The 25,610-nt window shown below is 48.4% G+C and overlaps 1 protein-coding gene across 1 annotated transcript; it reads right to left on the bottom strand.

Annotated features, from left to right (window-relative positions):
* Nucleotides 1-260: 260 nt before the first annotated feature.
* LOC146609078 (uncharacterized) lies at nucleotides 261-25,610 on the bottom strand. Its single transcript, XM_085346922.1, has 8 exons — nucleotides 25,459-25,610; nucleotides 12,802-13,809; nucleotides 12,136-12,618; nucleotides 7,852-8,454; nucleotides 7,021-7,587; nucleotides 4,188-4,458; nucleotides 1,110-1,226; nucleotides 261-395 (listed from the first exon to the last, which is right to left on the bottom strand). Exons 1-8 carry the CDS (start codon nucleotides 25,608-25,610, stop codon nucleotides 261-263), a joined length of 3,336 nt encoding a protein of 1,111 aa, XP_085203048.1.

The following is a 25,610-nucleotide window of genomic DNA, read 5'->3' as shown; positions in this document are numbered from 1 at the left end:
ATTTCCCTGTGCCTCCTGGTGAGTTAGTTTTAGTTCTCCCCAGTGTAGTTTTGTATCGCCCTTTGCCTTTCTGTTAATAAAGCTGTGTTTTGAGTTTATCTACACGTGTTGTGAGTCTTGCATTTGGGTCCTCACCTCCCTGCACACACCCAGTCCCTGAAACTAACATAACTCAGTTCATTTAAACATTTCACATTTTCACGTCCTTCAGTTTTTAATCGCTGCACTTACAGGATGTGAGCTGGACAACATTAATAATCTTAATGAGGTACATGTGACATTGGCGACACAGCTACTGAGATGAAGCTCATTTTGCAGCAGAGGTGGTTGTAGTTACAGTAGCTGTAGTTGGAGCAGCTGCGGTTGGAGCAGTTGTGTCTGAGAGCTGCATGAAGCTGTAGTGAAGAGAAACTGTTTGATCAACTGAGCTTTTGGTACCACATATACACTGCAGTCTAAAGTCTTAGACATATGAAGTTACATCATAATTTAATAGAACTTGTTACTTGTAAGCTGTCCATCACAGTGAAAGCAAGTGTGATGTTTTATAAGCCAGCGACATGAGATAACATCAGCATTCATATAAATATGTGCAGGTGAAGTAATGGTAGATATTGTCCTGGTTAAAGGTGTGTGCAGACACAGCTTGAATGCAAGTGTCTCTCTGCTTTTGTCCTCCTGAAACAGCCAACAACACTGACTGTTGCAGTGCTGTTTCACACATGCTCTGTGACATTTTTCTGCTGCTACATTTTACGCTGTGACTGTGAACAGGTTTGTAGAAAAAGTATTATTAAGAGAAACCATTCTCATCATAAAACAGTCAGGGGACACTCATTAATCAATCCAAAGAGACTTTATTTATGATAGTTTTGAAAAGTGCAATGATAAGATCGGTGTTGAGATTGTAGACATCACAATATTGTTAATATTAGTCCCCTGATCACACGCTTGGATGATACACATACAAACAACATCTCAGGGAGGAAAACATCAAACATGTCTGATCTGAACCCCCCCCTAAAACTACAATAAATAAGAATTCAAATATGCTTTACAACCTGGTTACTTAATAATTTCAAAACTTCACATGTACTTTGGTTTATTACTTCATTTTCAGGATGTGAACTTAAAAATGTTACAAATATGAGCTGAGTACATGTGACATCAGAACCAGAACTAATGTAAGGAAACTGATGTTGTTCACCATGGCAGAGGAAGTGGTTCTTGCAGTAGTTCTGGTTGTTGTTGGGGTTGTTGTTGGGGTGGTTGCTGAGGTTGTTCTGGTGGTTGTACTTGTTGTTGGGGTAGTTGAGGTTGTTGTTGGGGTGGTTGCTGAGGTTGTTGTAGTGGTTGTACTTGTTGTTGGGGCAGTTGAGGTTGTTGTTGGGGTCGTTGCTGATGTCGTTGTAGTGGTTGTAGTTGTTGGGGTAGTTGTGCTTGTTGTTGGGGTAGTTGCTGAGGTTTTTGTAGTGGTTGTACTTGTGGTTGGGATACTTGAGGTTGTTGTAGGGGTAGTTGTTGATGTTGTTGTAGTTGCTGTGGTTGTGGTTGTTGTTGGGGTAGTTGCTGATGTCGTTGTAGTGGTTGTAGTTGTTGGGGTAGTTGTGCTTGTTCTTTGGGTAGTTGCTGATGTTTTTGTAGTGGTTGTACTTGTTGTTGGGGTAGTTGAGGTTGTTGTTGGGGTCGTTGCTGATGTCGTTGTAGTGGTTGTAGTTGTTGGGGTAGTTGTGCTTGTTGTTGGGGTAGTTGCTGAGGTTTTTGTAGTGGTTGTACTTGTGGTTGGGATACTTGAGGTTGTTGTAGGGGTAGTTGTTGATGTTGTTGTAGTTGCTGTGGTTGTTGTGGTTGTTGTTGGGGTAGTTGCTGATGTCGTTGTAGTGGTTGTAGTTGTTGGGGTAGTTGTGCTTGTTCTTTGGGTAGTTGCTGATGTTTTTGTAGTGGTTGTACTTGTTGTTGGGGTAGTTGAGGTTGTTGTTGGGGTCGTTGCTGATGTCGTTGTAGTGGTTGTAGTTGTTGGGGTAGTTGTGCTTGTTGTTGGGGTAGTTGCTGAGGTTTTTGTAGTGGTTGTACTTGTTGTTGGGATACTTGAGGTTGTTGTAGGGGTAGTTATAGATGTTGTTGTACTGGCTGTGGTTGTTGTTGGGGTAGTTGAGGTTGCTGTTGGAGCAGCTGCGGTTGTTGTTGGGGCAGCTGTTGTAGTTGTGGTTGAGGTTGTTGTCACCACAGCTGTAGTTGTTGTAGTTGGGGCTGCAGTTGTAGATGTTGTTGGGGCAGCTGTTGTGGTCCTTGTAGGGGCAGCAGTCGTGGTTGTTGGGGCTGCTGTTGTGGTTGTTGTTGGGGCACCTGCTGTGGTTGTAGTTGGTGCGGCTGTTGTGCTTGTTAAAGCAGCTGTGCTCGTGGCTGCAGTTGTGGTTGTTAATGGGGATGCTGTAGTTGTCGTTGTTGGGGCAGTTGTTGTGGTTGTTGTTGGGGCTGCAGTTGTAGTTGTTGGCACAGCTGTGGTGGTTGTAGTTTGGAAAGTTGTCGTGGTTGTTGTTGGTGTAGCTGTAGTAGTTGTTTTTGGGACTGAAGTTGTTGTGGTTGTTGTTTGGGCACCTGTAGTTGTTGATGTGGGGGTGGTTGTTGTGGTTGTTGTTGGTGCTGCAGATATGGTTGTTGTTGGAGCAGGTGTAGTTGTTGTTGTTGGGCTCGCTGTTGTGGTTGTGGTTGTTTGAGAAGCTGTGGTTGTCACTGTAGTTGTAATTGTTGTTGGTGAAACAGTTGTGGTTGTTGTGGTTGTTGTTGGTGAAGCTGTACTAGTTGTTGTTGGTACAGCAGTTGTTGTGGTTGTTGTTGGGGCAGCAGTAGTTGTTGTTGTTGGGGCAGCTGTTGTGGTTGTTGTTTGGGCACCTGTAGTTTTTGGGGCAGCTGTTGTGGTTGTTGTTGGTGAAGCAGTAGAAGCTGTTGTTGGGATTACAGTTGTTGTGGTGGTTGTTGGGGCTGCATTTGTTGTTGGCGCAGCAGTTGTGGTTGTTGAGGTTGTTGTTGGTGCAGCTGTAGTAGTTGTTGTTGGGACTGCAGTTGTTGTGGTTGTTGATGGGGCAGCTGTAGTTGTTGTTGTTGTGGTTGGTGGCGCAGCTGTAGTTGTTGTTGTTGGGGCAGCTGTAGTTGTTGTTGTTGGTGCACCTGTAGTAGTTGTTGTTGTGAATGTAGTTGTTGTGCTTGTTGTTGGGGCAGCAGTTGTAGTTGTTGGCACAGCAGTTATGGTTGTTGTTTGGGCTACTGTAGCAGCAGTTGTTGGGGCAGCTGTTGTGGTTGGGGCAGCTGTAGTTGTTGTTGGGGTGGCTGTTGTGGTTGTTGTTGGGCCTGGCGTTGTAGTTGTTGGCGCAGCAGTTGTGGTTGTTGTTGGGGCAGCTGTAGTTGTTGTTGTTGGAGCTGCAGTTGTGGTTGTTGTTGGGGCGGCTGTTGTGGTTGTTGTTGGGGCTGCAGTTGTTGTTGTTGGGATAGCTGTAGTTGTTGTTGTTGGAGCAGCAGTTGTGGTTGTTGTTGGGGCAGCTGTAGTCGTTGTTGTTGGGGCAGCAGTAGCTGTTGTTGTTGGGGCGGCTGTGGTGGTTGTTGTTGGGGCGGCTGTTGTGGTTGTTGTTGGGGCAGCTGTAGTTGTTGTTGTTGGTGCACCTGTAGTAGTTGTTGTTGTGAATGTAGTTGTTGTGCTTGTTGTTGGGGCAGCAGTTGTAGTTGTTGGCACAGCAGTTATGGTTGTTGTTTGGGCTACTGTAGCAGCAGTTGTTGGGGCAGCTGTTGTGGTTGGGGCAGCTGTAGTTGTTGTTGGGGTGGCTGTTGTGGTTGTTGTTGGGCCTGGCGTTGTAGTTGTTGGCGCAGCTGTAGTCGTTGTTGTTGGGGCAGCTGTAGTTGTTGTTGTTGGAGCTGCAGTTGTGGTTGTTGGAGCAGCAGTTGTGGTTGTTGTTGGGGCGGCTGTTGTGGTTGTTGTTGGGGCGGCTGTTGTGGTTGTTGTTGGTGCACCTGTAGTAGTTGTTGTTGTGAATGTAGTTGTTGTGCTTGTTGTTGGGGCAGCAGTTGTAGTTGTTGGCACAGCAGTTATGGTTGTTGTTTGGGCTACTGTAGCAGCAGTTGTTGGGGCAGCTGTTGTGGTTGGGGCAGCTGTAGTTGTTGTTGGGGTGGCTGTTGTGGTTGTTGTTGGGCCTGGCGTTGTAGTTGTTGGCGCAGCTGTAGTCGTTGTTGTTGGGGCAGCTGTAGTTGTTGTTGTTGGAGCTGCAGTTGTGGTTGTTGGAGCAGCAGTTGTGGTTGTTGGAGCAGCAGTTGTGGTTGTTGTTGGTGCAGCTGTAGTTGTTGTTGTTGGCGCTGCAGTTGTGGTTGTTGTCGGTGCAGCTGTAATTGTTGTTGTGTGGGCGCTTGTTGTGGTTTTTGTTGGAGCTGCAGTTGTGGTTGTTGGAGCAGCAGTTGTGGTTGTTGTTGTTGGGGCGGCTGTTGTGGTTGTTGTTGGGGCGGCTGTTGTCGTTGTTGTTGCGACTGCAGTTGTTGTGGTTGTTGGGGCGGCTGTTGTGGTTGTTGTTGGGGCGGCTGTAGTCGTTGTTGTTGCGACTGCAGTTGTTGTGGTTGTTGGGGCGGCTGTAGTCGTTGTTGTTGCGACTGCAGTTGTTGTGGTTGTTGGGGCGGCTGTTGTGGTTGTTGTTGGGGCGGCTGTAGTCGTTGTTGTTGCGACTGCAGTTGTTGTGGTTGTTGGGGCGGCTGTTGTTGTGGTTGTTGGGGCGGCTGTTGTGGTTGTTGTTGGGGCGGCTGTAGTCGTTGTTGTTGCGACTGCAGTTGTTGTGGTTGTTGGGGCGGCTGTTGTGGTTGTTGTTGGGGCGGCTGTTGTGGTTGTTGTTGGGGCGGCTGTTGTGGTTGTTGTTGGGGCAGCTGTAGTTGTTGTTGTTGGGGCGGCTGTTGTGGTTGTTGTCGGTGCAGCTGTAGTTGTTGTTGTTGCGACTGCAGTTGTTGTGGTTGTTGGGGCGGCTGTTGTGATTGTTGTTGGGGCGGCTGTAGTCGTTGTTGTTGCGACTGCAGTTGTTGTGGTTGTTGGGATAGCTGTAGTTGTTGTTGTTGGAGCAGCAGTTGTGGTTGTTGTTGGGGCAGCTGTAGTCGTTGTTGTTGGGGCAGCAGTAGCTGTTGTTGTTGGGGCGGCTGTGGTGGTTGTTGTTGGGGCGGCTGTTGTGGTTGTTGTTGGGGTAGCTGTAGTTGTTGTTGTTGGTGCACCTGTAGTAGTTGTTGTTGTGAATGTAGTTGTTGTGCTTGTTGTTGGGGCAGCAGTTGTAGTTGTTGGCACAGCAGTTATGGTTGTTGTTTGGGCTACTGTAGCAGCAGTTGTTGGGGCAGCTGTTGTGGTTGGGGCAGCTGTAGTTGTTGTTGGGGTGGCTGTTGTGGTTGTTGTTGGGGCGGCTGTAGTCGTTGTTGTTGCGACTGCAGTTGTTGTGGTTGTTGGGGCGGCTGTTGTGGTTGTTGTTGGGGCGGCTGTTGTGGTTGTTGTTGGGGCGGCTGTTGTGGTTGTTGTTGGGGCAGCTGTAGTTGTTGTTGTTGGGGCGGCTGTTGTGGTTGTTGTCGGTGCAGCTGTAGTTGTTGTTGTTGCGACTGCAGTTGTTGTGGTTGTTGGGGCGGCTGTTGTGATTGTTGTTGGGGCGGCTGTTGTGGTTGTTGTTGGGGCGGCTGTTGTGGTTGTTGTTGGGGCAGCTGTAGTTGTTGTTGTTGGGGCGGCTGTTGTGGTTGTTGTCGGTGCAGCTGTAGTTGTTGTTGGGGCAGCAGTAGTTGTTGTTGTTGGGGCGGCTGTTGTGGTTGTTGTCGGTGCAGCTGTAGTTGTTGTTGGGGCAGCAGTAGTTGTTGTTGTTGGGGCGGCTGTTGTGGTTGTTGTTGGGGCAGCTGTAGTTGTTGTTGTTGGAGCTGCAGTTGTTGTGGTTGTTGGGGCGGCTGTTGTGGTTGTTGTTGGGGCGGCTGTAGTGGTTGTTGTTGGGGCGGCTGTTGTGGTTGTTGTTGGGGCAGCTGTAGTTGTTGTTGTTGGGGCGGCTGTTGTGGTTGTTGTCGGTGCAGCTGTAGTAGTTGTTGTTGGGACTGCAGTTGTTGTTGTTGCGGCGGCTGTAGTTGTTGTTGTTGGGGCGGCTGTTGTGGTTGTTGTTGGGGCTGCAGTTGTTGTTGGAGCAGCAGTTGTGGTTGTTGTTGGGGCGGCTGTTGTGGTTGTTGTTGGGGCGGCTGTTGTGGTTGTTGTTGGGGCAGCTGTAGTCGTTGTTGTTGGGGCAGCTGTAGTTGTTGTTGGAGCAGCAGTTGTGGTTGTTGTTGGGGCGGCTGTTGTGGTTGTTGTTGGGGCGGCTGTTGTGGTTGTTGTTGGGGCGGCTGTTGTGGTTGTTGTTGGGATGGCTGTTGTGGTTGTTGTTGGGGCTGCAGTTGTTGTTGTTGGGATAGCTGTAGTTGTTGTTGTTGGAGCAGCAGTTGTGGTTGTTGTTGGGGCAGCTGTAGTCGTTGTTGTTGGGGCAGCAGTAGCTGTTGTTGTTGGGGCGGCTGTGGTGGTTGTTGTTGGGGCGGCTGTTGTGGTTGTTGTTGGGGCAGCTGTAGTTGTTGTTGTTGGTGCACCTGTAGTAGTTGTTGTTGTGAATGTAGTTGTTGTGCTTGTTGTTGGGGCAGCAGTTGTGGTTGTTGTTGGGATGGCTGTTGTGGTTGTTGTTGGGGCAGCTGTAGTTGTTGTTGTTGGGGCGGCTGTTGTGGTTGTTGTCGGTGCAGCTGTAGTTGTTGTTGTTGGGGCGGCTGTTGTGGTTGTTGTCGGTGCAGCTGTAGTTGTTGTTGGGGCAGCAGTTGTTGTTGTTGGGGCGGCTGTGGTGGTTGTTGTTGGGGCGGCTGTAGTCGTTGTTGTTGCGACTGCAGTTGTTGTGGTTGTTGGGGCGGCTGTTGTGGTTGTTGTTGGGGCGGCTGTGGTGGTTGCTGTTGGGGCGGTAGTTGTGGTTGTTGTTGGGGCGGGTGTAGTTGTTGTTGTTGGGCCTGTCGTTGTAGTTGTTGGAGCAACAGTTGTGGTTGTTGTTGGGGCAGCAGTTGTGGTTGTTGTTGGGCCTGTCGTTGTAGTTGTTGGAGCAACAGTTGTGGTTGTTGTTGGGGCAGCTGTAGTCGTTGTTGGTGGGGCGGCAGTTGTGGTTGTTGTTGGGGCAGCTGTAGTCGTTGTTGGGGCAGCTGTAGTTGTTGTTGTTGTTGGGGCAGCTGTAGCAGTTGTGGTTGTTGTTGGGGCAGCTGTAGTTGTTGTTGTTGGGGCGGTAGTTGTGGTTGTTGTTGTTGTTGGGGCAGTTGTAGCAGTTGTGGTTGTTGTTAGGGCAGCAGTTGTTGTTGTTGGGGCAGCAGTAATTGTTGTTGTTGGGGCAGCTGTTGTGGTTGTTGTTGGGGCAGCTGCAGTTGTTGTTGTTGGGGCAGCAGCTGTAGTTGTTGTTGTTGTTGGGGAAGTTGTAGCAGTTGTGGTTGTTGTTGGGGCAGCTGTAGTTGTTGTTGTTGGGTCGGCTGTTGTGGTTGTTGTTGGGGCAGCTGCAGTTGTTGTTGTTGGGGCAGCAGTTGTGGTTGTTGTTGGGGCAGCTGTAGTTGTTGTTGGGGCGATTGTTGTGGTTGTTGTTTGGGCAGCTGTAGCAGTTGTTGTTAGGGCAGCAGTTGTTGTTGTTGGGGCAGCAGTAATTGTTGTTGTTGGGGCAGCTGTTGTGGTTGTTGTTGGGGCAGCTGTAGTTGTTGTTGTTGTTGGGGCAGCTGTAGCAGTTGTGGTTGTTGTTGGGGCAGCTGTAGTTGTTGTTGTTGTTGGGGCAGCTGTAGCAGTTGTTGGGGCAGTTGTAGCAGTTGTGGTTGTTGTTGGGGCAGTTGTAGCAGTTGTGGTTGTTGTTGGGGCAGCAGCTGTAGTTGTTGTTGTTGTTGGGGCAGCTGCAGTTGTTGTTGTTGGGGCAGCAGTTGTGGTTGTTGTTGTTGTTGGGGCAATTGTAGCAGTTGTGGTTGTTGTTGGGGCAGCTGTAGTTGTTGTTGTTGGGTCGGCTGTTGTGGTTGTTGTTGGGGCAGCTGTAGTCGTTGTTGGTGGGGCGGCAGTTGTGGTTGTTGTTGGGGCAGCTGTAGTCGTTGTTGGGGCAGCTGTAGTTGTTGTTGTTGTTGGGGCAGCTGTAGCAGTTGTTGGGGCAGTTGTAGCAGTTGTGGTTGTTGTTGGGGCAGCTGTAGTTGTTGTTGTTGTTGGGGCAGCTGTAGCAGTTGTTGGGGCAGTTGTAGCAGTTGTGGTTGTTGTTGGGGCAGCTGTAGTTGTTGTTGTTGGGTCGGCTGTTGTGGTTGTTGTTGGGGCAGCTGTAGTCGTTGTTGGTGGGGCGGCAGTTGTGGTTGTTGTTGGGGCAGCTGTAGTCGTTGTTGGGGCAGCTGTAGTTGTTGTTGTTGTTGGGGCAGCTGTAGCAGTTGTGGTTGTTGTTGGGGCAGCTGTAGTTGTTGTTGTTAGGGCGGTAGTTGTGGTTGTTGTTGTTGTTGGGGCAGTTGTAGCAGTTGTGGTTGTTGTTGGGGCAGCTGTAGTTGTTGTTGTTGGGGCAGCTGCAGTTGTTGTTGTTGGGGCAGCAGCTGTAGTTGTTGTTGTTGTTGGGGCAGTTGTAGCAGTTGTGGTTGTTGTTAGGGCAGCAGTTGTTGTTGTTGGGGCAGCAGTAATTGTTGTTGTTGGGGCAGCTGTTGTGGTTGTTGTTGGGGCAACTGTAGTTGTTGTTGTTGGGGCGGTTGTTGTGGTTGGGGCGGTTGTTGTGGTTGTTGTTGGGGCAGCTGTAGTCGTTGTTGGGGCAGCTGTAGTCGTTGTTGGGGCAGCTGTAGTTGTTGTTGTTGTTGGGGCAGCTGTAGCAGTTGTGGTTGTTGTTGGGGCAGCTGTAGTTGTTGTTGTTGGGGCGGTAGTTGTGGTTGTTGGGGCAGCTGTAGTTGTTGTTGTTGGGGCAGCTGTAGTTGTTGTTGTTGGGTCGGCTGTTGTGGTTGTTGTTGGGGCGGCTGTAGTCGTTGTTGTTGGGTCGGCTGTTGTGGTTGTTGTTGGGGCAGCTGCAGTTGTTGTTGTTGGGGCAGCAGTTGTGGTTGTTGTTGTTGTTGGGGCAGTTGTAGCAGTTGTGGTTGTTGTTGGGGCAGCTGTAGTTGTTGTTGTTGGGTCGGCTGTTGTGGTAGTTGTTGGGGCAGCTGTAGTCGTTGTTGGTGGGGCGGCAGTTGTGGTTGTTGTTGGGGCAGCTGTAGTCGTTGTTGGGGCAGCTGTAGTTGTTGTTGTTGTTGGGGCAGCTGTAGCAGTTGTGGTTGTTGTTGGGGCAGCTGTAGTTGTTGTTGTTAGGGCGGTAGTTGTGGTTGTTGTTGTTGTTGGGGCAGTTGTAGCAGTTGTGGTTGTTGTTGGGGCAGCTGTAGTTGTTGTTGTTGGGTCGGCTGTTGTGGTTGTTGTTGGGGCAGCTGCAGTTGTTGTTGTTGGGGCAGCAGTTGTGGTTGTTGTTGGGGCAGCTGTAGTCGTTGTTGTTGTTGGGGCAGCTGTAGCAGTTGTTGGGGCAGTTGTAGCAGTTGTGGTTGTTGTTGGGGCAGCTGTAGTTGTTGTTGTTGTTGTTGTTGGGGCAGCTGTAGCAGTTGTTGGGGCAGTTGTAGCAGTTGTGGTTGTTGTTGGGGCAGCTGTAGTTGTTGTTGTTGGGTCGGCTGTTGTGGTTGTTGTTGGGGCAGCTGTAGTCGTTGTTGGTGGGGCGGCAGTTGTGGTTGTTGTTGGGGCAGCTGTAGTCGTTGTTGGGGCAGCTGTAGTTGTTGTTGTTGTTGGGGCAGCTGTAGCAGTTGTGGTTGTTGTTGGGGCAGCTGTAGTTGTTGTTGTTAGGGCGGTAGTTGTGGTTGTTGTTGTTGTTGGGGCAGTTGTAGCAGTTGTGGTTGTTGTTGGGGCAGCTGTAGTTGTTGTTGTTAGGGCGGTAGTTGTGGTTGTTGTTGTTGTTGGGGCAGTTGTAGCAGTTGTGGTTGTTGTTGGGGCAGCTGTAGTTGTTGTTGTTGGTTCGGCTGTTGTGGTTGTTGTTGGGGCAGCTGCAGTTGTTGTTGTTGGGGCAGCAGCTGTAGTTGTTGTTGTTGTTGGGGCAGTTGTAGCAGTTGTGGTTGTTGTTAGGGCAGCAGTTGTTGTTGTTGGGGCAGCAGTAATTGTTGTTGTTGGGGCAGCTGTTGTGGTTGTTGTTGGGGCAACTGTAGTTGTTGTTGTTGGGGCGGTTGTTGTGGTTGTTGTTGGGGCAGCTGTAGTCGTTGTTGGGGCAGCTGTAGTTGTTGTTGGGGCAGCTGTAGCAGTTGTGGTTGTTGTTGGGGCAGCTGTAGTTGTTGTTGTTGGGGCGGTAGTTGTGGTTGTTGGGGCAGCTGTAGTTGTTGTTGTTGGGTCGGCTGTTGTGGTTGTTGTTGGGGCGGCTGTAGTCGTTGTTGTTGGGTCGGCTGTTGTGGTTGTTGTTGGGGCAGCTGCAGTTGTTGTTGTTGGGGCAGCAGTTGTGGTTGTTGTTGTTGTTGGGGCAGTTGTAGCAGTTGTGGTTGTTGTTGGGGCAGCTGTAGTTGTTGTTGTTGGGTCGGCTGTTGTGGTTGTTGTTGGGGCAGCTGTAGTCGTTGTTGGTGGGGCGGCAGTTGTGGTTGTTGTTGGGGCAGCTGTAGTCGTTGTTGGGGCAGCTGTAGTTGTTGTTGTTGTTGGGGCAGCTGTAGCAGTTGTTGGGGCAGTTGTAGCAGTTGTGGTTGTTGTTGGGGCAGCTGTAGTTGTTGTTGTTGGGTCGGCTGTTGTGGTTGTTGTTGGGGCAGCTGCAGTTGTTGTTGTTGGGGCAGCAGCTGTAGTTGTTGTTGTTGTTGGGGCAGTTGTAGCAGTTGTGGTTGTTGTTGGGGCAGCTGTAGTTGTTGTTGTTGGGTCGGCTGTTGTGGTTGTTGTTGGGGCAGCTGCAGTTGTTGTTGTTGGGGCAGCAGTTGTGGTTGTTGTTGGGGCAGCAGTTGTGGTTGTTGTTGGGGCGATTGTTGTGGTTGTTGTTTGGGCAGCTGTAGCAGTTGTTGTTAGGGCAGCAGTTGTTGTTGTTGGGGCAGCAGTAATTGTTGTTGTTGGGGCAGCTGTTGTGGTTGTTGTTGGGGCAGCTGTAGTTGTTGTTGGGGCAGCTGTAGTTGTTGTTGTTGTTGGGGCAGCTGTAGCAGTTGTGGTTGTTGTTGGGGCAGCTGTAGTTGTTGTTGTTGGGGCGGTAGTTGTGGTTGTTGTTGTTGTTGGGGCAGTTGTAGCAGTTGTGGTTGTTGTTGGGGCAGCTGTAGTTGTTGTTGTTGGGTCGGCTGTTGTGGTTGTTGTTGGGGCAGCTGCAGTTGTTGTTGTTGGGGCAGCAGCTGTAGTTGTTGTTGTTGTTGGGGCAGTTGTAGCAGTTGTGGTTGTTGTTGGGGCAGCTGTAGTTGTTGTTGTTGGGTCGGCTGTTGTGGTTGTTGTTGGGGCAGCTGCAGTTGTTGTTGTTGGGGCAGCAGTTGTGGTTGTTGTTGGGGCAGCTGTAGTTGTTGTTGGGGCGATTGTTGTGGTTGTTGTTTGGGCAGCTGTAGCAGTTGTGGTTGTTGTTGGGGCAGCTGTAGTTGTTGTTGTTGGGTCGGCTGTTGTGGTTGTTGTTGGGGCAGCTGCAGTTGTTGTTGTTGGGGCAGCAGCTGTAGTTGTTGTTGTTGTTGGGGCAGTTGTAGCAGTTGTGGTTGTTGTTGGGGCAGCTGTAGTTGTTGTTGTTGGGTCGGCTGTTGTGGTTGTTGTTGGGGCAGCTGCAGTTGTTGTTGTTGGGGCAGCAGTTGTGGTTGTTGTTGGGGCAGCTGTAGTTGTTGTTGGGGCGATTGTTGTGGTTGTTGTTTGGGCAGCTGTAGCAGTTGTTGTTAGGGCAGCAGTTGTTGTTGTTGGGGCAGCAGTAATTGTTGTTGTTGGGGCAGCTGTTGTGGTTGTTGTTGGGGCAGCTGTAGTTGTTGTTGTTGGGGCGGTTGTTGTGGTTGTTGTTGGGGCGGCTGTAGTCGTTGTTGTTGGGTCGGCTGTTGTGGTTGTTGTTGGGGCAGCTGCAGTTGTTGTTGTTGGGGCAGCAGTTGTGGTTGTTGTTGTTGTTGGGGCAGTTGTAGCAGTTGTGGTTGTTGTTGGGGCAGCTGTAGTTGTTGTTGTTGGGTCGGCTGTTGTGGTAGTTGTTGGGGCAGCTGTAGTCGTTGTTGGTGGGGCGGCAGTTGTGGTTGTTGTTGGGGCAGCTGTAGTCGTTGTTGGGGCAGCTGTAGTTGTTGTTGTTGTTGGGGCAGCTGTAGCAGTTGTGGTTGTTGTTGGGGCAGCTGTAGTTGTTGTTGTTAGGGCGGTAGTTGTGGTTGTTGTTGTTGTTGGGGCAGTTGTAGCAGTTGTGGTTGTTGTTGGGGCAGCTGTAGTTGTTGTTGTTGGTTCGGCTGTTGTGGTTGTTGTTGGGGCAGCTGCAGTTGTTGTTGTTGGGGCAGCAGCTGTAGTTGTTGTTGTTGTTGGGGCAGTTGTAGCAGTTGTGGTTGTTGTTAGGGCAGCAGTTGTTGTTGTTGGGGCAGCAGTAATTGTTGTTGTTGGGGCAGCTGTTGTGGTTGTTGTTGGGGCAACTGTAGTTGTTGTTGGGGCAGCTGTAGCAGTTGTGGTTGTTGTTGGGGCAGCTGTAGTTGTTGTTGTTGGGGCGGTAGTTGTGGTTGTTGGGGCAGCTGTAGTTGTTGTTGTTGGGTCGGCTGTTGTGGTTGTTGTTGGGGCGGCTGTAGTCGTTGTTGTTGGGTCGGCTGTTGTGGTTGTTGTTGGGGCAGCTGCAGTTGTTGTTGTTGGGGCAGCAGTTGTGGTTGTTGTTGTTGTTGGGGCAGTTGTAGCAGTTGTGGTTGTTGTTGGGGCAGCTGTAGTTGTTGTTGTTGGGTCGGCTGTTGTGGTTGTTGTTGGGGCAGCTGTAGTCGTTGTTGGTGGGGCGGCAGTTGTGGTTGTTGTTGGGGCAGCTGTAGTCGTTGTTGGGGCAGCTGTAGTTGTTGTTGTTGTTGGGGCAGCTGTAGCAGTTGTTGGGGCAGTTGTAGCAGTTGTGGTTGTTGTTGGGGCAGCTGTAGTTGTTGTTGTTGGGTCGGCTGTTGTGGTTGTTGTTGGGGCAGCTGCAGTTGTTGTTGTTGGGGCAGCAGCTGTAGTTGTTGTTGTTGTTGGGGCAGTTGTAGCAGTTGTGGTTGTTGTTGGGGCAGCTGTAGTTGTTGTTGTTGGGTCGGCTGTTGTGGTTGTTGTTGGGGCAGCTGCAGTTGTTGTTGTTGGGGCAGCAGTTGTGGTTGTTGTTGGGGCAGCAGTTGTGGTTGTTGTTGGGGCGATTGTTGTGGTTGTTGTTTGGGCAGCTGTAGCAGTTGTTGTTAGGGCAGCAGTTGTTGTTGTTGGGGAAGCAGTAATTGTTGTTGTTGGGGCAGCTGTTGTGGTTGTTGTTGGGGCAGCTGTAGTTGTTGTTGGGGCAGCTGTAGTTGTTGTTGTTGTTGGGGCAGCTGTAGCAGTTGTGGTTGTTGTTGGGGCAGCTGTAGTTGTTGTTGTTGGGGCGGTAGTTGTGGTTGTTGTTGTTGTTGGGGCAGTTGTAGCAGTTGTGGTTGTTGTTGGGGCAGCTGTAGTTGTTGTTGTTGGGTCGGCTGTTGTGGTTGTTGTTGGGGCAGCTGCAGTTGTTGTTGTTGGGGCAGCAGTTGTGGTTGTTGTTGGGGCAGCTGTAGTTGTTGTTGGGGCGATTGTTGTGGTTGTTGTTTGGGCAGCTGTAGCAGTTGTTGTTAGGGCAGCAGTTGTTGTTGTTGGGGCAGCAGTAATTGTTGTTGTTGGGGCAGCTGTTGTGGTTGTTGTTGGGGCAGCTGTAGTTGTTGTTGTTGGGGCGGCTGTTGTGGTTGTTGTTGGGGCAGTTGTAGCAGTTGTGGTTGTTGTTGGGGCAGCTGTAGTTGTTGTTGTTGGGTCGGCTGTTGTGGTTGTTGTTGGGGCAGCTGCAGTTGTTGTTGTTGGGGCAGCAGCTGTAGTTGTTGTTGTTGTTGGGGCAGTTGTAGCAGTTGTGGTTGTTGTTGGGGCAGCTGTAGTTGTTGTTGTTGGGTCGGCTGTTGTGGTTGTTGTTGGGGCAGCTGCAGTTGTTGTTGTTGGGGCAGCAGTTGTGGTTGTTGTTGGGGCAGCTGTAGTCGTTGTTGTTGTTGGGGCAGCTGTAGCAGTTGTTGGGGCAGTTGTAGCAGTTGTGGTTGTTGTTGGGGCAGCTGTAGTTGTTGTTGTTGTTGTTGTTGGGGCAGCTGTAGCAGTTGTTGGGGCAGTTGTAGCAGTTGTGGTTGTTGTTGGGGCAGCTGTAGTTGTTGTTGTTGGGTCGGCTGTTGTGGTTGTTGTTGGGGCAGCTGTAGTCGTTGTTGGTGGGGCGGCAGTTGTGGTTGTTGTTGGGGCAGCTGTAGTCGTTGTTGGGGCAGCTGTAGTTGTTGTTGTTGTTGGGGCAGCTGTAGCAGTTGTGGTTGTTGTTGGGGCAGCTGTAGTTGTTGTTGTTAGGGCGGTAGTTGTGGTTGTTGTTGTTGTTGGGGCAGTTGTAGCAGTTGTGGTTGTTGTTGGGGCAGCTGTAGTTGTTGTTGTTGGTTCGGCTGTTGTGGTTGTTGTTGGGGCAGCTGCAGTTGTTGTTGTTGGGGCAGCAGCTGTAGTTGTTGTTGTTGTTGGGGCAGTTGTAGCAGTTGTGGTTGTTGTTAGGGCAGCAGTTGTTGTTGTTGGGGCAGCAGTAATTGTTGTTGTTGGGGCAGCTGTTGTGGTTGTTGTTGGGGCAACTGTAGTTGTTGTTGTTGGGGCGGTTGTTGTGGTTGTTGTTGGGGCAGCTGTAGTCGTTGTTGGGGCAGCTGTAGTTGTTGTTGGGGCAGCTGTAGCAGTTGTGGTTGTTGTTGGGGCAGCTGTAGTTGTTGTTGTTGGGGCGGTAGTTGTGGTTGTTGGGGCAGCTGTAGTTGTTGTTGTTGGGTCGGCTGTTGTGGTTGTTGTTGGGGCGGCTGTAGTCGTTGTTGTTGGGTCGGCTGTTGTGGTTGTTGTTGGGGCAGCTGCAGTTGTTGTTGTTGGGGCAGCAGTTGTGGTTGTTGTTGTTGTTGGGGCAGTTGTAGCAGTTGTGGTTGTTGTTGGGGCAGCTGTAGTTGTTGTTGTTGGGTCGGCTGTTGTGGTTGTTGTTGGGGCAGCTGTAGTCGTTGTTGGTGGGGCGGCAGTTGTGGTTGTTGTTGGGGCAGCTGTAGTCGTTGTTGGGGCAGCTGTAGTTGTTGTTGTTGTTGGGGCAGCTGTAGCAGTTGTTGGGGCAGTTGTAGCAGTTGTGGTTGTTGTTGGGGCAGCTGTAGTTGTTGTTGTTGGGTCGGCTGTTGTGGTTGTTGTTGGGGCAGCTGCAGTTGTTGTTGTTGGGGCAGCAGCTGTAGTTGTTGTTGTTGTTGGGGCAGTTGTAGCAGTTGTGGTTGTTGTTGGGGCAGCTGTAGTTGTTGTTGTTGGGTCGGCTGTTGTGGTTGTTGTTGGGGCAGCTGCAGTTGTTGTTGTTGGGGCAGCAGTTGTGGTTGTTGTTGGGGCAGCAGTTGTGGTTGTTGTTGGGGCGATTGTTGTGGTTGTTGTTTGGGCAGCTGTAGCAGTTGTTGTTAGGGCAGCAGTTGTTGTTGTTGGGGCAGCAGTAATTGTTGTTGTTGGGGCAGCTGTTGTGGTTGTTGTTGGGGCAGCTGTAGTTGTTGTTGGGGCAGCTGTAGTTGTTGTTGTTGTTGGGGCAGCTGTAGCAGTTGTGGTTGTTGTTGGGGCAGCTGTAGTTGTTGTTGTTGGGGCGGTAGTTGTGGTTGTTGTTGTTGTTGGGGCAGTTGTAGCAGTTGTGGTTGTTGTTGGGGCAGCTGTAGTTGTTGTTGTTGGGTCGGCTGTTGTGGTTGTTGTTGGGGCAGCTGCAGTTGTTGTTGTTGGGGCAGCAGCTGTAGTTGTTGTTGTTGTTGGGGCAGTTGTAGCAGTTGTGGTTGTTGTTGGGGCAGCTGTAGTTGTTGTTGTTGGGGCGGTAGTTGTGGTTGTTGGGGCAGCTGTAGTTGTTGTTGTTGGGTCGGCTGTTGTGGTTGTTGTTGGGGCGGCTGTAGTCGTTGTTGTTGGGTCGGCTGTTGTGGTTGTTGTTGGGGCAGCTGCAGTTGTTGTTGGGGCAGCAGTTGTGGTTGTTGTTGTTGTTGGGGCAGTTGTAGCAGTTGTGGTTGTTGTTGGGGCAGCTGTAGTTGTTGTTGTTGGGTCGGCTGTTGTGGTTGTTGTTGGGGCAGCTGTAGTCGTTGTTGGGGCAGCTGTAGTTGTTGTTGTTGTTGGGGCAGCTGTAGCAGTTGTGGTTGTTGTTGGGGCAGCTGTAGTTGTTGTTGTTGGGGCGGTAGTTGTGGTTGTTGGGGCAGAAGTAGTTGTTGTTGTTGGGGCGGCTGTTGTGGTTGTTGTTGGGGCAGATGTAGTTGTTGTTGTTGGGGCAGCAGTTGTGGTTGTTGTTGGGGCAGCTGTAGTCGTTGTTGGGGCAGCTGTAGTTGTTGTTGTTGTTGGGGCAGTTGTAGCAGTTGTGGTTGTTGTTGGGGCAGCTGTAGTTGTTGTTGTTGGGTCGGCTGTTGTGGTTGTTGTTGGGGCGGCTGTAGTCGTTGTTGTTGGGTCGGCTGTTGTGGTTGTTGTTGGGGCAGCTGCAGTTGTTGTTGTTGGGGCAGCAGCTGTAGTTGTTGTTGTTGTTGGGGCAGTTGTAGCAGTTGTGGTTGTTGTTGGGGCAGCTGTAGTTGTTGTTGTTGGGTCGGCTGTTGTGGTTGTTGTTGGGGCAGCTGCAGTTGTTGTTGTTGGGGCAGCAGTTGTGGTTGTTGTTGGGGCAGCTGTAGTTGTTGTTGGGGCGATTGTTGTGGTTGTTGTTTGGGCAGCTGTAGCAGTTGTTGTTAGGGCAGCAGTTGTTGTTGTTGGGGCAGCAGTAATTGTTGTTGTTGGGGCAGCTGTTGTGGTTGTTGTTGGGGCAGCTGTAGTTGTTGTTGTTGGGGCGGTTGTTGTGGTTGTTGTTGGGGCTGTAGTTGTGGTTGTTGGCGCAGCAGTTGTGGTCGTTGTGGTTGTTGTTGGTGCAGCTGTGGTTGTTGTAGGAGCAGCTGTGGTTGTTGTCTGCGCGTTGCAGCAGGCTGTAAGGAATTTTTGTGTCAGTTTCATATTTTTGCCACACACAATTGTTGACAATGTCAAACTCTTTGAAATGTAAAGGTTTTACTTACCAACAAAGAGAAAGAAGATTAGATACATATTTGGAATCATGGCCATTTTTCTCTTCACTGATCTCTGAAAAGTTTGTTCATCATGGTTATTATCAGCTATAGAAAAGATTAAATGCAGAATTTCTCCACGTTTGTGTTAATAAAGATTTATTAACTTACTGTTAAATTATTATGAGGTTTGAGTTTCACAATGGAAATACATCTTTTTTAAAAGTACATATATTAACAACTTTGATATTCTACTGTGGTCATTCCTGGTCCCTACTTCAATATTAATTGTATTGTAAGTTTTATTTTACTAGTTTTAATCATAAATATCTTTGGTACTACCATTTTGTTAATATGCTTCTCTTGCAGTTTTTTAGTTTACTTAATTGGTATTGCTCTGCAATCATTTCACTTTTCTCAATAAGGTGGTGGTTAAGGTTGAGTTTCAAATAAAATTTAGAAAATAAATTAACAAAAATGATCATTTTAATGTAACTGATTGTAAATAAATGTACAAGTCAAAAGTTCATTCATATGTTCTTTGACACACTTCGTCCCATATGTAATATATTCCTCTTTATAAATGAATATGATTTTCATTATTCTCAGTTGTTTATCCACTTTTTTCATAAAAAATGATTCAAGATTGTTACTAATGATTTCTAAACATTTTTCATTTTTGACAAGCAGAAATAGAACAATTAAAACATTTAGAAATATATGTACAAATTTAAATTGCTGCCTAAATTGCTAAATTTGTTGCCAAAAGATCATATCCAGAAATACATATACCAATTCAACTTAAAAGTCACATGTAGATCTCAGATATATATTTAATATTAGGGTTACTTACATAGTATTTCTTTGCTTGTAAGTCATCCACTGTAGTGAAAGAAAGTGATGTTCTCTGACTTCATCTCCTCTTTTTATAATCAGCCAACATGAACCTGAGGACAAATATGTGCAGGTGGAGTAATGGTAGTTATCGTCATGGTTTAAGGTGTGTGCACTAACCTTTTATTTACCTGCATCTCTCTCCTATTGTCCTCCTGAAACAGTCATCACTTGAGATTTGACAGTCAATAGGCTGTTATACGCATACATATTTCTGGCCTTTTTTTTCTTTCTAACTTGAGCTTCTACATTTTCTCTGTGTGACTACGTTTATTCTTGTGCTGGATGTGATTGTATCTTCATGGCTACGTTAGGACTCTATGTGGCCCAATAAAATGACCATTTTGGGACAATAAAATCTGACAGACTAAACAAATATTCCGTGATTAGTTTTGGACTAAATAAAGCTCACAACTGGCTGATAATATTTAGACCAAGAATCAACATTTACAGGTTGGTGGTGCTTGCTGGGCAGTCAGTGTCAACATCAAAACAACAATGGTTTCTTTTTTTTTCTTTTTTTTTTGTCTTTTCTTTTATACACATTCTAAATCTTACTGCTTCATTTAATGAAATTGAAGAAATTTTCACCAATTTAGGTAACTTTGAAAAGCAGCAGTTTCTGACTCTTGGCAAAGAAAAAAAGGCTGAAAACTTTTACATTTTCAGCACTTTTCTTTCATGGATTTGATTTGAATCCAGTAGAAATGGTGCAATCTACCTGCACTACAAGTCAGAGTGATACTGCACTATCAGTGTAGGAGCAGAATCTCACAATGCCAGCATTACATTCAACCCAGAGCCCAGGAGTGGTGGCTTGTTTCTTCTGCGCTCTGATGACCGAGAGAGGGAAAATGACCGTGTGAGTGAGCATGAGAGACAGGCTGGAAAACTGCTGGAAGAGGAATATGCTTACTCACTGCTTTTTAGTGTGAAACAGTGGGGTCTTTTACAAGCATACATGATGTTTTCAGAGTGAGACACCCATCTCATTATTGTCTGAACCTGGAGTGCTTACACAATGATGCCAAAGGACACCTTCTTCATAATTTAGAAACACCGGTGAATGAGTCACTTTTAAAAGTGTTCTTGAGAGTTGGGAGTTTGCTTCTTATTTGATTTTATTTTCTTCTAGGTTATTGCAACACTTAATGCAGGAAGTCATTCATCAGTTATCAGAGACAGGTGAGACCTGACTAAAATACACTTACACACTTGTGCTGTAATAAATTAAAAATATCGTGCCAGTAAAAAGTAAGTAGTAAATTTATTTATATAGCACTTTTTAGGCAAGGCAAGTTTATTTGTATAGCACAATTCAACAACAAGGTGATTCAAAGTGCTTTACAGAGACATTAGAAACAAAAACAAATAAAAAGCAGGATTTAAAATTGATTAAAACAAGCAAACAAACAAACTAATTAACAAACAAACAAAACAGTAGGGATGGGTATCGTTTAGGTTTTATCCGATACCGGTGCCAAATCGGTACTTTTGAAACGGTGCCGGTGCTTAAACGGTGCTCGAACCGGTGCTTAAAGAATGGAGAACACAAACTTTGTCCAAAAACCTCTCATGTTCAGCTGGTTTTTTTTGTAAAAAGATAACAATGTTAGCCTTTTCTGCAGCTATGGGGCATATATGGTATCACTCTTGGCTGGAAGCAGTGCTTAATCAATGGAAAAAACACAAACTTTGTCCAAAAACCTCTCACGTTTAACTGTTTTCCACTTTTTCTTTGGTCATTTTAGCCTTTTTGTCCAGGGTGAAGGGAGCATCTGCCATCAAACAAGAAGACAGCCACATGTAGCTATGATGATGTTTGCTAGTTCACCTTACATGCATTAATGTAATAACGTGGTTAGCCTACTCAGCGTAAATTACACACGAACAACATTAAGCTACTCACGCAGAGAAGAACGGCTGCTGCTGCATCATCATCCTCATCATTTCTGCTACACTGGCAGGGCTAGGGGCCAGGACTCTCCTCTTCAGGTTTTTGGGGGATGTTGCTCCGGGTCCGATAACTGGCAACCCACCCGACGTGCACGGTGTGAGGTCTCGCAGCAAGCTATCAAATACGGCGCATTTCTGGGCTTTTAAAAAAAACGCTATGCGTCGCCAGGTGTTTCATCGGATTCTTGGTGTTGCCTCCTTTGACAGTATCACAGTATCAGCTTAAAGCACTTGTTGCTGCTGAGTTTGCATATTTTGCTGTGAAGTACAGCCAGACTTTTGACCGCTTCGCCTTGGACATTTTTAATCTGTAGCTCTGCTCTAACAGAACGTACGTACCTGGCCCCGCCTACTATCCTCGGAAACGTAAAATGATTGGCTAGAAGTGTATCACAGCTCAGGAAAAAAAAAGCGCCGAAATAAAGCACAAATGTGCGCTGCTTTTCGGTCTGGTTACTACCGTTTATGTCAGAACCGGTGCCATCATGGCACTGGACACCGGTACCCATCCCTACAAAACAGTATATAAAATCAAAACAGATAAAATCATAACAATAGATAAAATCAGTAGTTAAATGTAAGTTTTGAAATTTAAGCTTAAAAGTGTGGATTTGGTGCTTTATTCAAATGCAGCTGAGAACAGGTGAGTCTTCAACCTGGATCTAAATAAACTGAGTGTTTCAGCTGATCTGAGGCTTTCTGGGAGTTTGTTCCAGATATAAGGAGCATAAAAGCTGAAACCAGAGGGGAGAAGAGACGGTGAGAAAGGGGGGAAGAAAAAAAGAACAACAAACAAAACGCCTGGGTCACCTGTGTGGAGAAAAAAAAACAGAAGAGAAAACAAACAAAAAAGAGCAACATAATAAAAAAACAGCACCATCACAATAAACTAGCTAGCAGTAGATAACAGTAGATACTAAATATTACATGTTATTGTGCAGCACACAAGATCGACAGCGCACAATTTGCTTTGAGGTAGCAGCCAAGAAAGGTGTAGTTTGCGTCGATGAACACCCGTGTGTACACCTGTATGTACACCTGTGTTCACACCTGTGTGGATCAGCACGCTTGTATTCAGAAGGTTTCTCCATGTAATGATCTGCTAGAGAGTGTGGGGAGCCATAGCCCCGTCCCCCACCCCAGGGCATGAAGCAGGTATGGAGGAGATACAGGCTTCAGACATCCATAGGCTCCAGAATACGAGGACCCAAGGAGGCCTCTGGGCCTGAGGGCACCCCACCCCCTGGAAGGGGCCCAGCCAGGCCACAGGTGCCAGGCCCCGCCAATCGGCCACCAGGAGTGAGTCAGTACATACTTGAGCGCCCAGCCCCAGACACCAACAACCGCCAACACACCAACGTCTGAGGGCATCGGCCACCAGCAGGGAGTGTGGTGAGGGGAGATAGGCCTCCGTACCTCGGAGAGCCTGAGATGTTCCCAGAGAGGTGGAGTCTAAGACCCAAGCTGACATATAGACACAGATGAACAGGTGCACGCGGACACAAACTTGCATTCCCACCCCCATATACACAAACAAGCTGTTTTTTAAAAGAAGTCACCGAGTCAATGGTGCGTAGCAGGGGAGGTAAACTGTTCCACAGTATTGGACCTAGGGTTTGAAAAGTGCGATCCCCCTTTGTTTTCAGACGGGTCATGGAATAGTCAGGAGACCACTATCAGTGGATCTAGGGTTGGAGAAGCTCGGTGATATAGGTCGGGGCCTCACCTTGTTAAGACATAAATGTAAAAGTGAGGACTCGAAGCCAGTGCAGGGATTTTAACATGGGAGTGAAATGAGAGAAATTTATTTGTGTGGGTAAAAAGCCTTGCTGCAGCATTTGAGGTGATTTATGGAAGCCTTAGACCAGGGGTGGGCAATCTCAGTCCACGAGGGCCGGTGTCCCTGCAGGTTTTAGATGTGTCCTCGAACCAACACAGCTGATTTAAATGGCTAAATTAGCTCCTCAACATGTCCTGAAGTTCTCCAGAGGCCTGGTAACGAACTAATCATGTGATTCAGGTGTGTTGACCCAAGGTGAGATCTAAAACCTGCAGGGACACCGGCCCTCGTGGACTGAGATTGCCCACCCCTGCCTTAGACAGACAGGAAAAGAGTGCATTACAATAGTCTAACCGGGAGGAGATGAAGGCATGGACAAGCATATCCAGTTCAGCTTTGGAGTGTCCCGATTTCCAAATATTGAGTATAAGAACAAACCAACACTGGCCCAGAAGAGTTCAGTTCAATAAAAACGATGATTTTATTGAACACACGTGTGGGGACATGTATACTGTAACACAATCAGCATAGATCCCTGCCCAAAAGCTCAATTCAAAATGGTTTTAATATGTCAGGGTTCAACCCCTTCATGCGTCAGCACAGAGTATGATATGCATCAGTTACAGTAAATGATCAACTGAAAAGCTAAAAACAGTTAAACAAGATAAGATAAGATAAAACTTTATTAATCCCTCGGGTGGGTTCCTCTGGGAAATTCGGTTTCCAAAAAGCACAGCACCGACAGAAGTTACAGTTACAGAATATTATATATATATATACACACACACACACATACACACACATATATAAATACAGAGACAAATATAAATAAAATATACGAAGGGGATAAATAGAATAAATAGGAATAAAAAAATAAAAATACAAGTGAATTGCACATTTCAAGTATTGAGTCTATTGCACTGTTGACTATTTACAAAAGTATTGCACAAGGTATTGTACGGTGAGGTGAAGAGGCACTACAGCTTAGTTGTTCCCCCCTCCTTTGTCCTCCTGTTTCCCCTCCCTCTCCCCTCCAGAGAGGAGTTAAACAGTCTGATGGCGTGTGGGACAAAGGAGTTTTTAAGTCTGTTAGTTCTTGTCTTGGGGAGAAGCAACCTGTCACTGAACAGACTCTTCTGGTTGTTAATGGCCGTGTGCAGAGGATGCCTGGCATTGTTCATAATGTCCATCAGTTTCTTTAATGTCCTTTTCTCTGCCACTGTCACCAGAGTGTCCAGCTTCATGCCGACCACAGAGCCAGCCTTCCTGATCAGTTTCTCCAGCCTGCATGAGTCCCTCTTTGCTGTGCTGCTCCCCCAGCACACCACAGCATAGAAAAGTACTCCAGCAACCACCGACTGGTAAAACATCCTCAGGAGCTTCCTGCAGATGTTAAAAGACCTCAGCCTCCTGAGGAAGTACAGTCGGCTTTGGGCTTTTTTATACAGGTGCTCTGTGTTGCATGAGTCCAGTTTATTGTCCACCCACAGCCCGAGGTACTTGTACTTGTTGACCACCTCCACCTCCTCCCCCTCTATCTGAACCGGCAGTGGACCTTCTCTGGACCTCCCGAAGTCCACAACCAGTTCCTTAGTCTTTGAGGTGTTGAGTTGCAGGTGGTTTGTGTGACTCCATGTGACAAAGTTCCTCACCAGACTTCTGTACTCCTCTTCCTGATCATCCCAGATACACCCCATGATGGCCGTGTCATCTGCAAACTTCTGAATATGGCATAATTCAGAGTTGTAGCAGAAGTCAGAGGTGTACAGGGTGAAGAGAAGAGGGGACAGCACAGTTCCCTGTGGTGCTCCTGTGCTGCTGACCACAGTGTCAGACGTGATGTCCTTCAGCCTGACGTACTGTGGTCTGTCGGTGAGGTAGTCGGAGATCCAAGCCACCAGGCAGGGGTCCACCTCCATCCTGTTCAGTTTTTCTTGAAGCATACAGGGCCGGATGGTATTAAAGGCACTGGAAAAGTCAAGAAACAGGATCCTGACCGTGCCTTTTCCCCCATCCAGGTGTGAGTGGGCTCTGTGTAGGAGGTACAGGATGGCATCCTCCACTCCGACACCCGCCTTGTATGCAAACTGTAGTGGGTCCTGGGCATGTTGTACCTGTGGTCGGAGGAGGTTGAGGAAGAGCCGCTCTAGAGTCTTCATAAGATGTGACGTCAGTGCCACCGGTCGGAAGTCATTCAGCTCATTGGGCCGGTTCCTTTTGGGGACCGGGACGATGCAGGATGTCTTCCATAGGGCGGGCACTCTCCCCAGTCCCAGACTGAGGTTGAAGACTCATTGTAGCGGCTCCCCAAGTTCAGCAGCACACGCCTTAAGCATCCTAGGACACACCTTGTCTGGGCCTGCTGCCTTTCTGGGGCGAAGCTTCCTCAGTTGTCTCCTGACCTGATCCACTGTGACACTGGGAGATGTTTGGGAGGAGGGGGGGGGGATGTCTTGCTGCTGAGAGAGGGATTGGAGGAGGGGGGTGTCATGGTGTCAGGAAGGGGGGGAAGCGAGGGAGGCAGGAGAGTGGGGAGAGGACTCTGTAGTGAAGGTGAGGGTGAGGGTGGGGGGGTTGTGGGCTGGTCAAACCTGTTGAAGAAGTTGTTGAGTTCGTTTGCCTTCTCCACAGTCCCCCCCACTGTGCTTTTCTTGGTGTTGTGGCCTGTGATGGTTTTCACACCATTCCAGACCTCCCTCATATTGTTCCTCTCCAACTTCTGCTCCACCTTCCTCCTGTAGGTGTCCTTTGCTTCCCTCAGGCAGCGTTTCACCTCCCACGGTGCTGCTTTCATCTCCTCCTTCACTTTGCTCCTGAAAGCCTTCTTCTTCATGTTGAGGACAGCTTTGACTTCCTGTGTTACCCACGGTTTGTTATTAGGATAACACCGTACCGTCTTAGCAGGGGCGACTGTGTCCACACAAAAGTTGAGGTAGTCTGTAAGACAGTGTGTCGCCCCCTCTATGTCCTCACCATGTGGGCTCAGGAGCACATCCCAGTCTGTGGTGTCATAGCAGTCTCTCAGAGCATCCTCCTTTTCTGGGGTCCATCTCCGGATGGAGCGCGTTGTGACAGGCTGCCTTTGGACGAGGGGTGTGTATTGTGGCTGTAGGTAAACCAGGTTGTGGTCTGACTTCCCTAGTGGGGGGACGGGGGTGGCTCTGTATGCATCTCTCACATTAGCATACAGTAGGTCAATTGTCCTGTTGCTCCTTGTGGGACAATTCACAAACTGGTGAAAAGCAGCCAGAGTAGAGTCCAGTGTGGCATGGTTAAAGTCTCCAGATATAATAATGAAAGCCTCGGGGTTTTGTGTCTGAAGTCTTGCTGTGAATGTGTGTATTTTCAAACAGGCAGCTGTTGCGTCGGCCCTCGGAGGGATGTAAACACACACACAGATCACATGACTGAACTCCTGAGGTAGATAATATGGCCTCAAGCTAACAGCTAGCAGCTCCAGGTCCGGACGGCATACCGAAACTTTAACGGAGACGTGTCCAGGGTTACAGTATCTGTTGTTAACGTAGACAATGAGTCCCCCACCTCTGCTTTTTCCGCTGGCCTGCGTGTCCCTATCGGCTCTCACGGGTGTGAAACCGCATAGGTCTACGTTAGCCTGCGGCGTTAGCTCGGTTAGCCACGTCTCCGTGAAGATAAACAAGCTGCACTCACGGTATAGTCTGTGTTTGTTCAGAGCGCACAGTTCATCAATCTTATTCTGTAACGAGTTCACGTTGCCCATGATCACTGTCGGGATTGATGGTTTGAATCGCCTCCGGTGATCCGCTCTCCTCGCTCCAGCTTTGCAGCCTCTGTAGCTCCTCTTTAGCTCGGCCGGGATGTTGTGTCGCAT

Source organism: Diplotaxodon limnothrissa, linkage group LG22 (genome assembly GCF_057381915.1).
Source record: "Diplotaxodon limnothrissa isolate DT_005_m linkage group LG22, D_limnothrissa_male_GT1.1, whole genome shotgun sequence".
NCBI lineage: Eukaryota > Metazoa > Chordata > Actinopteri > Cichliformes > Cichlidae > Diplotaxodon > Diplotaxodon limnothrissa.
Note: the sequence above shows the minus strand (reverse complement) of the source record. Positions and strands in the feature narration are given on the sequence as shown.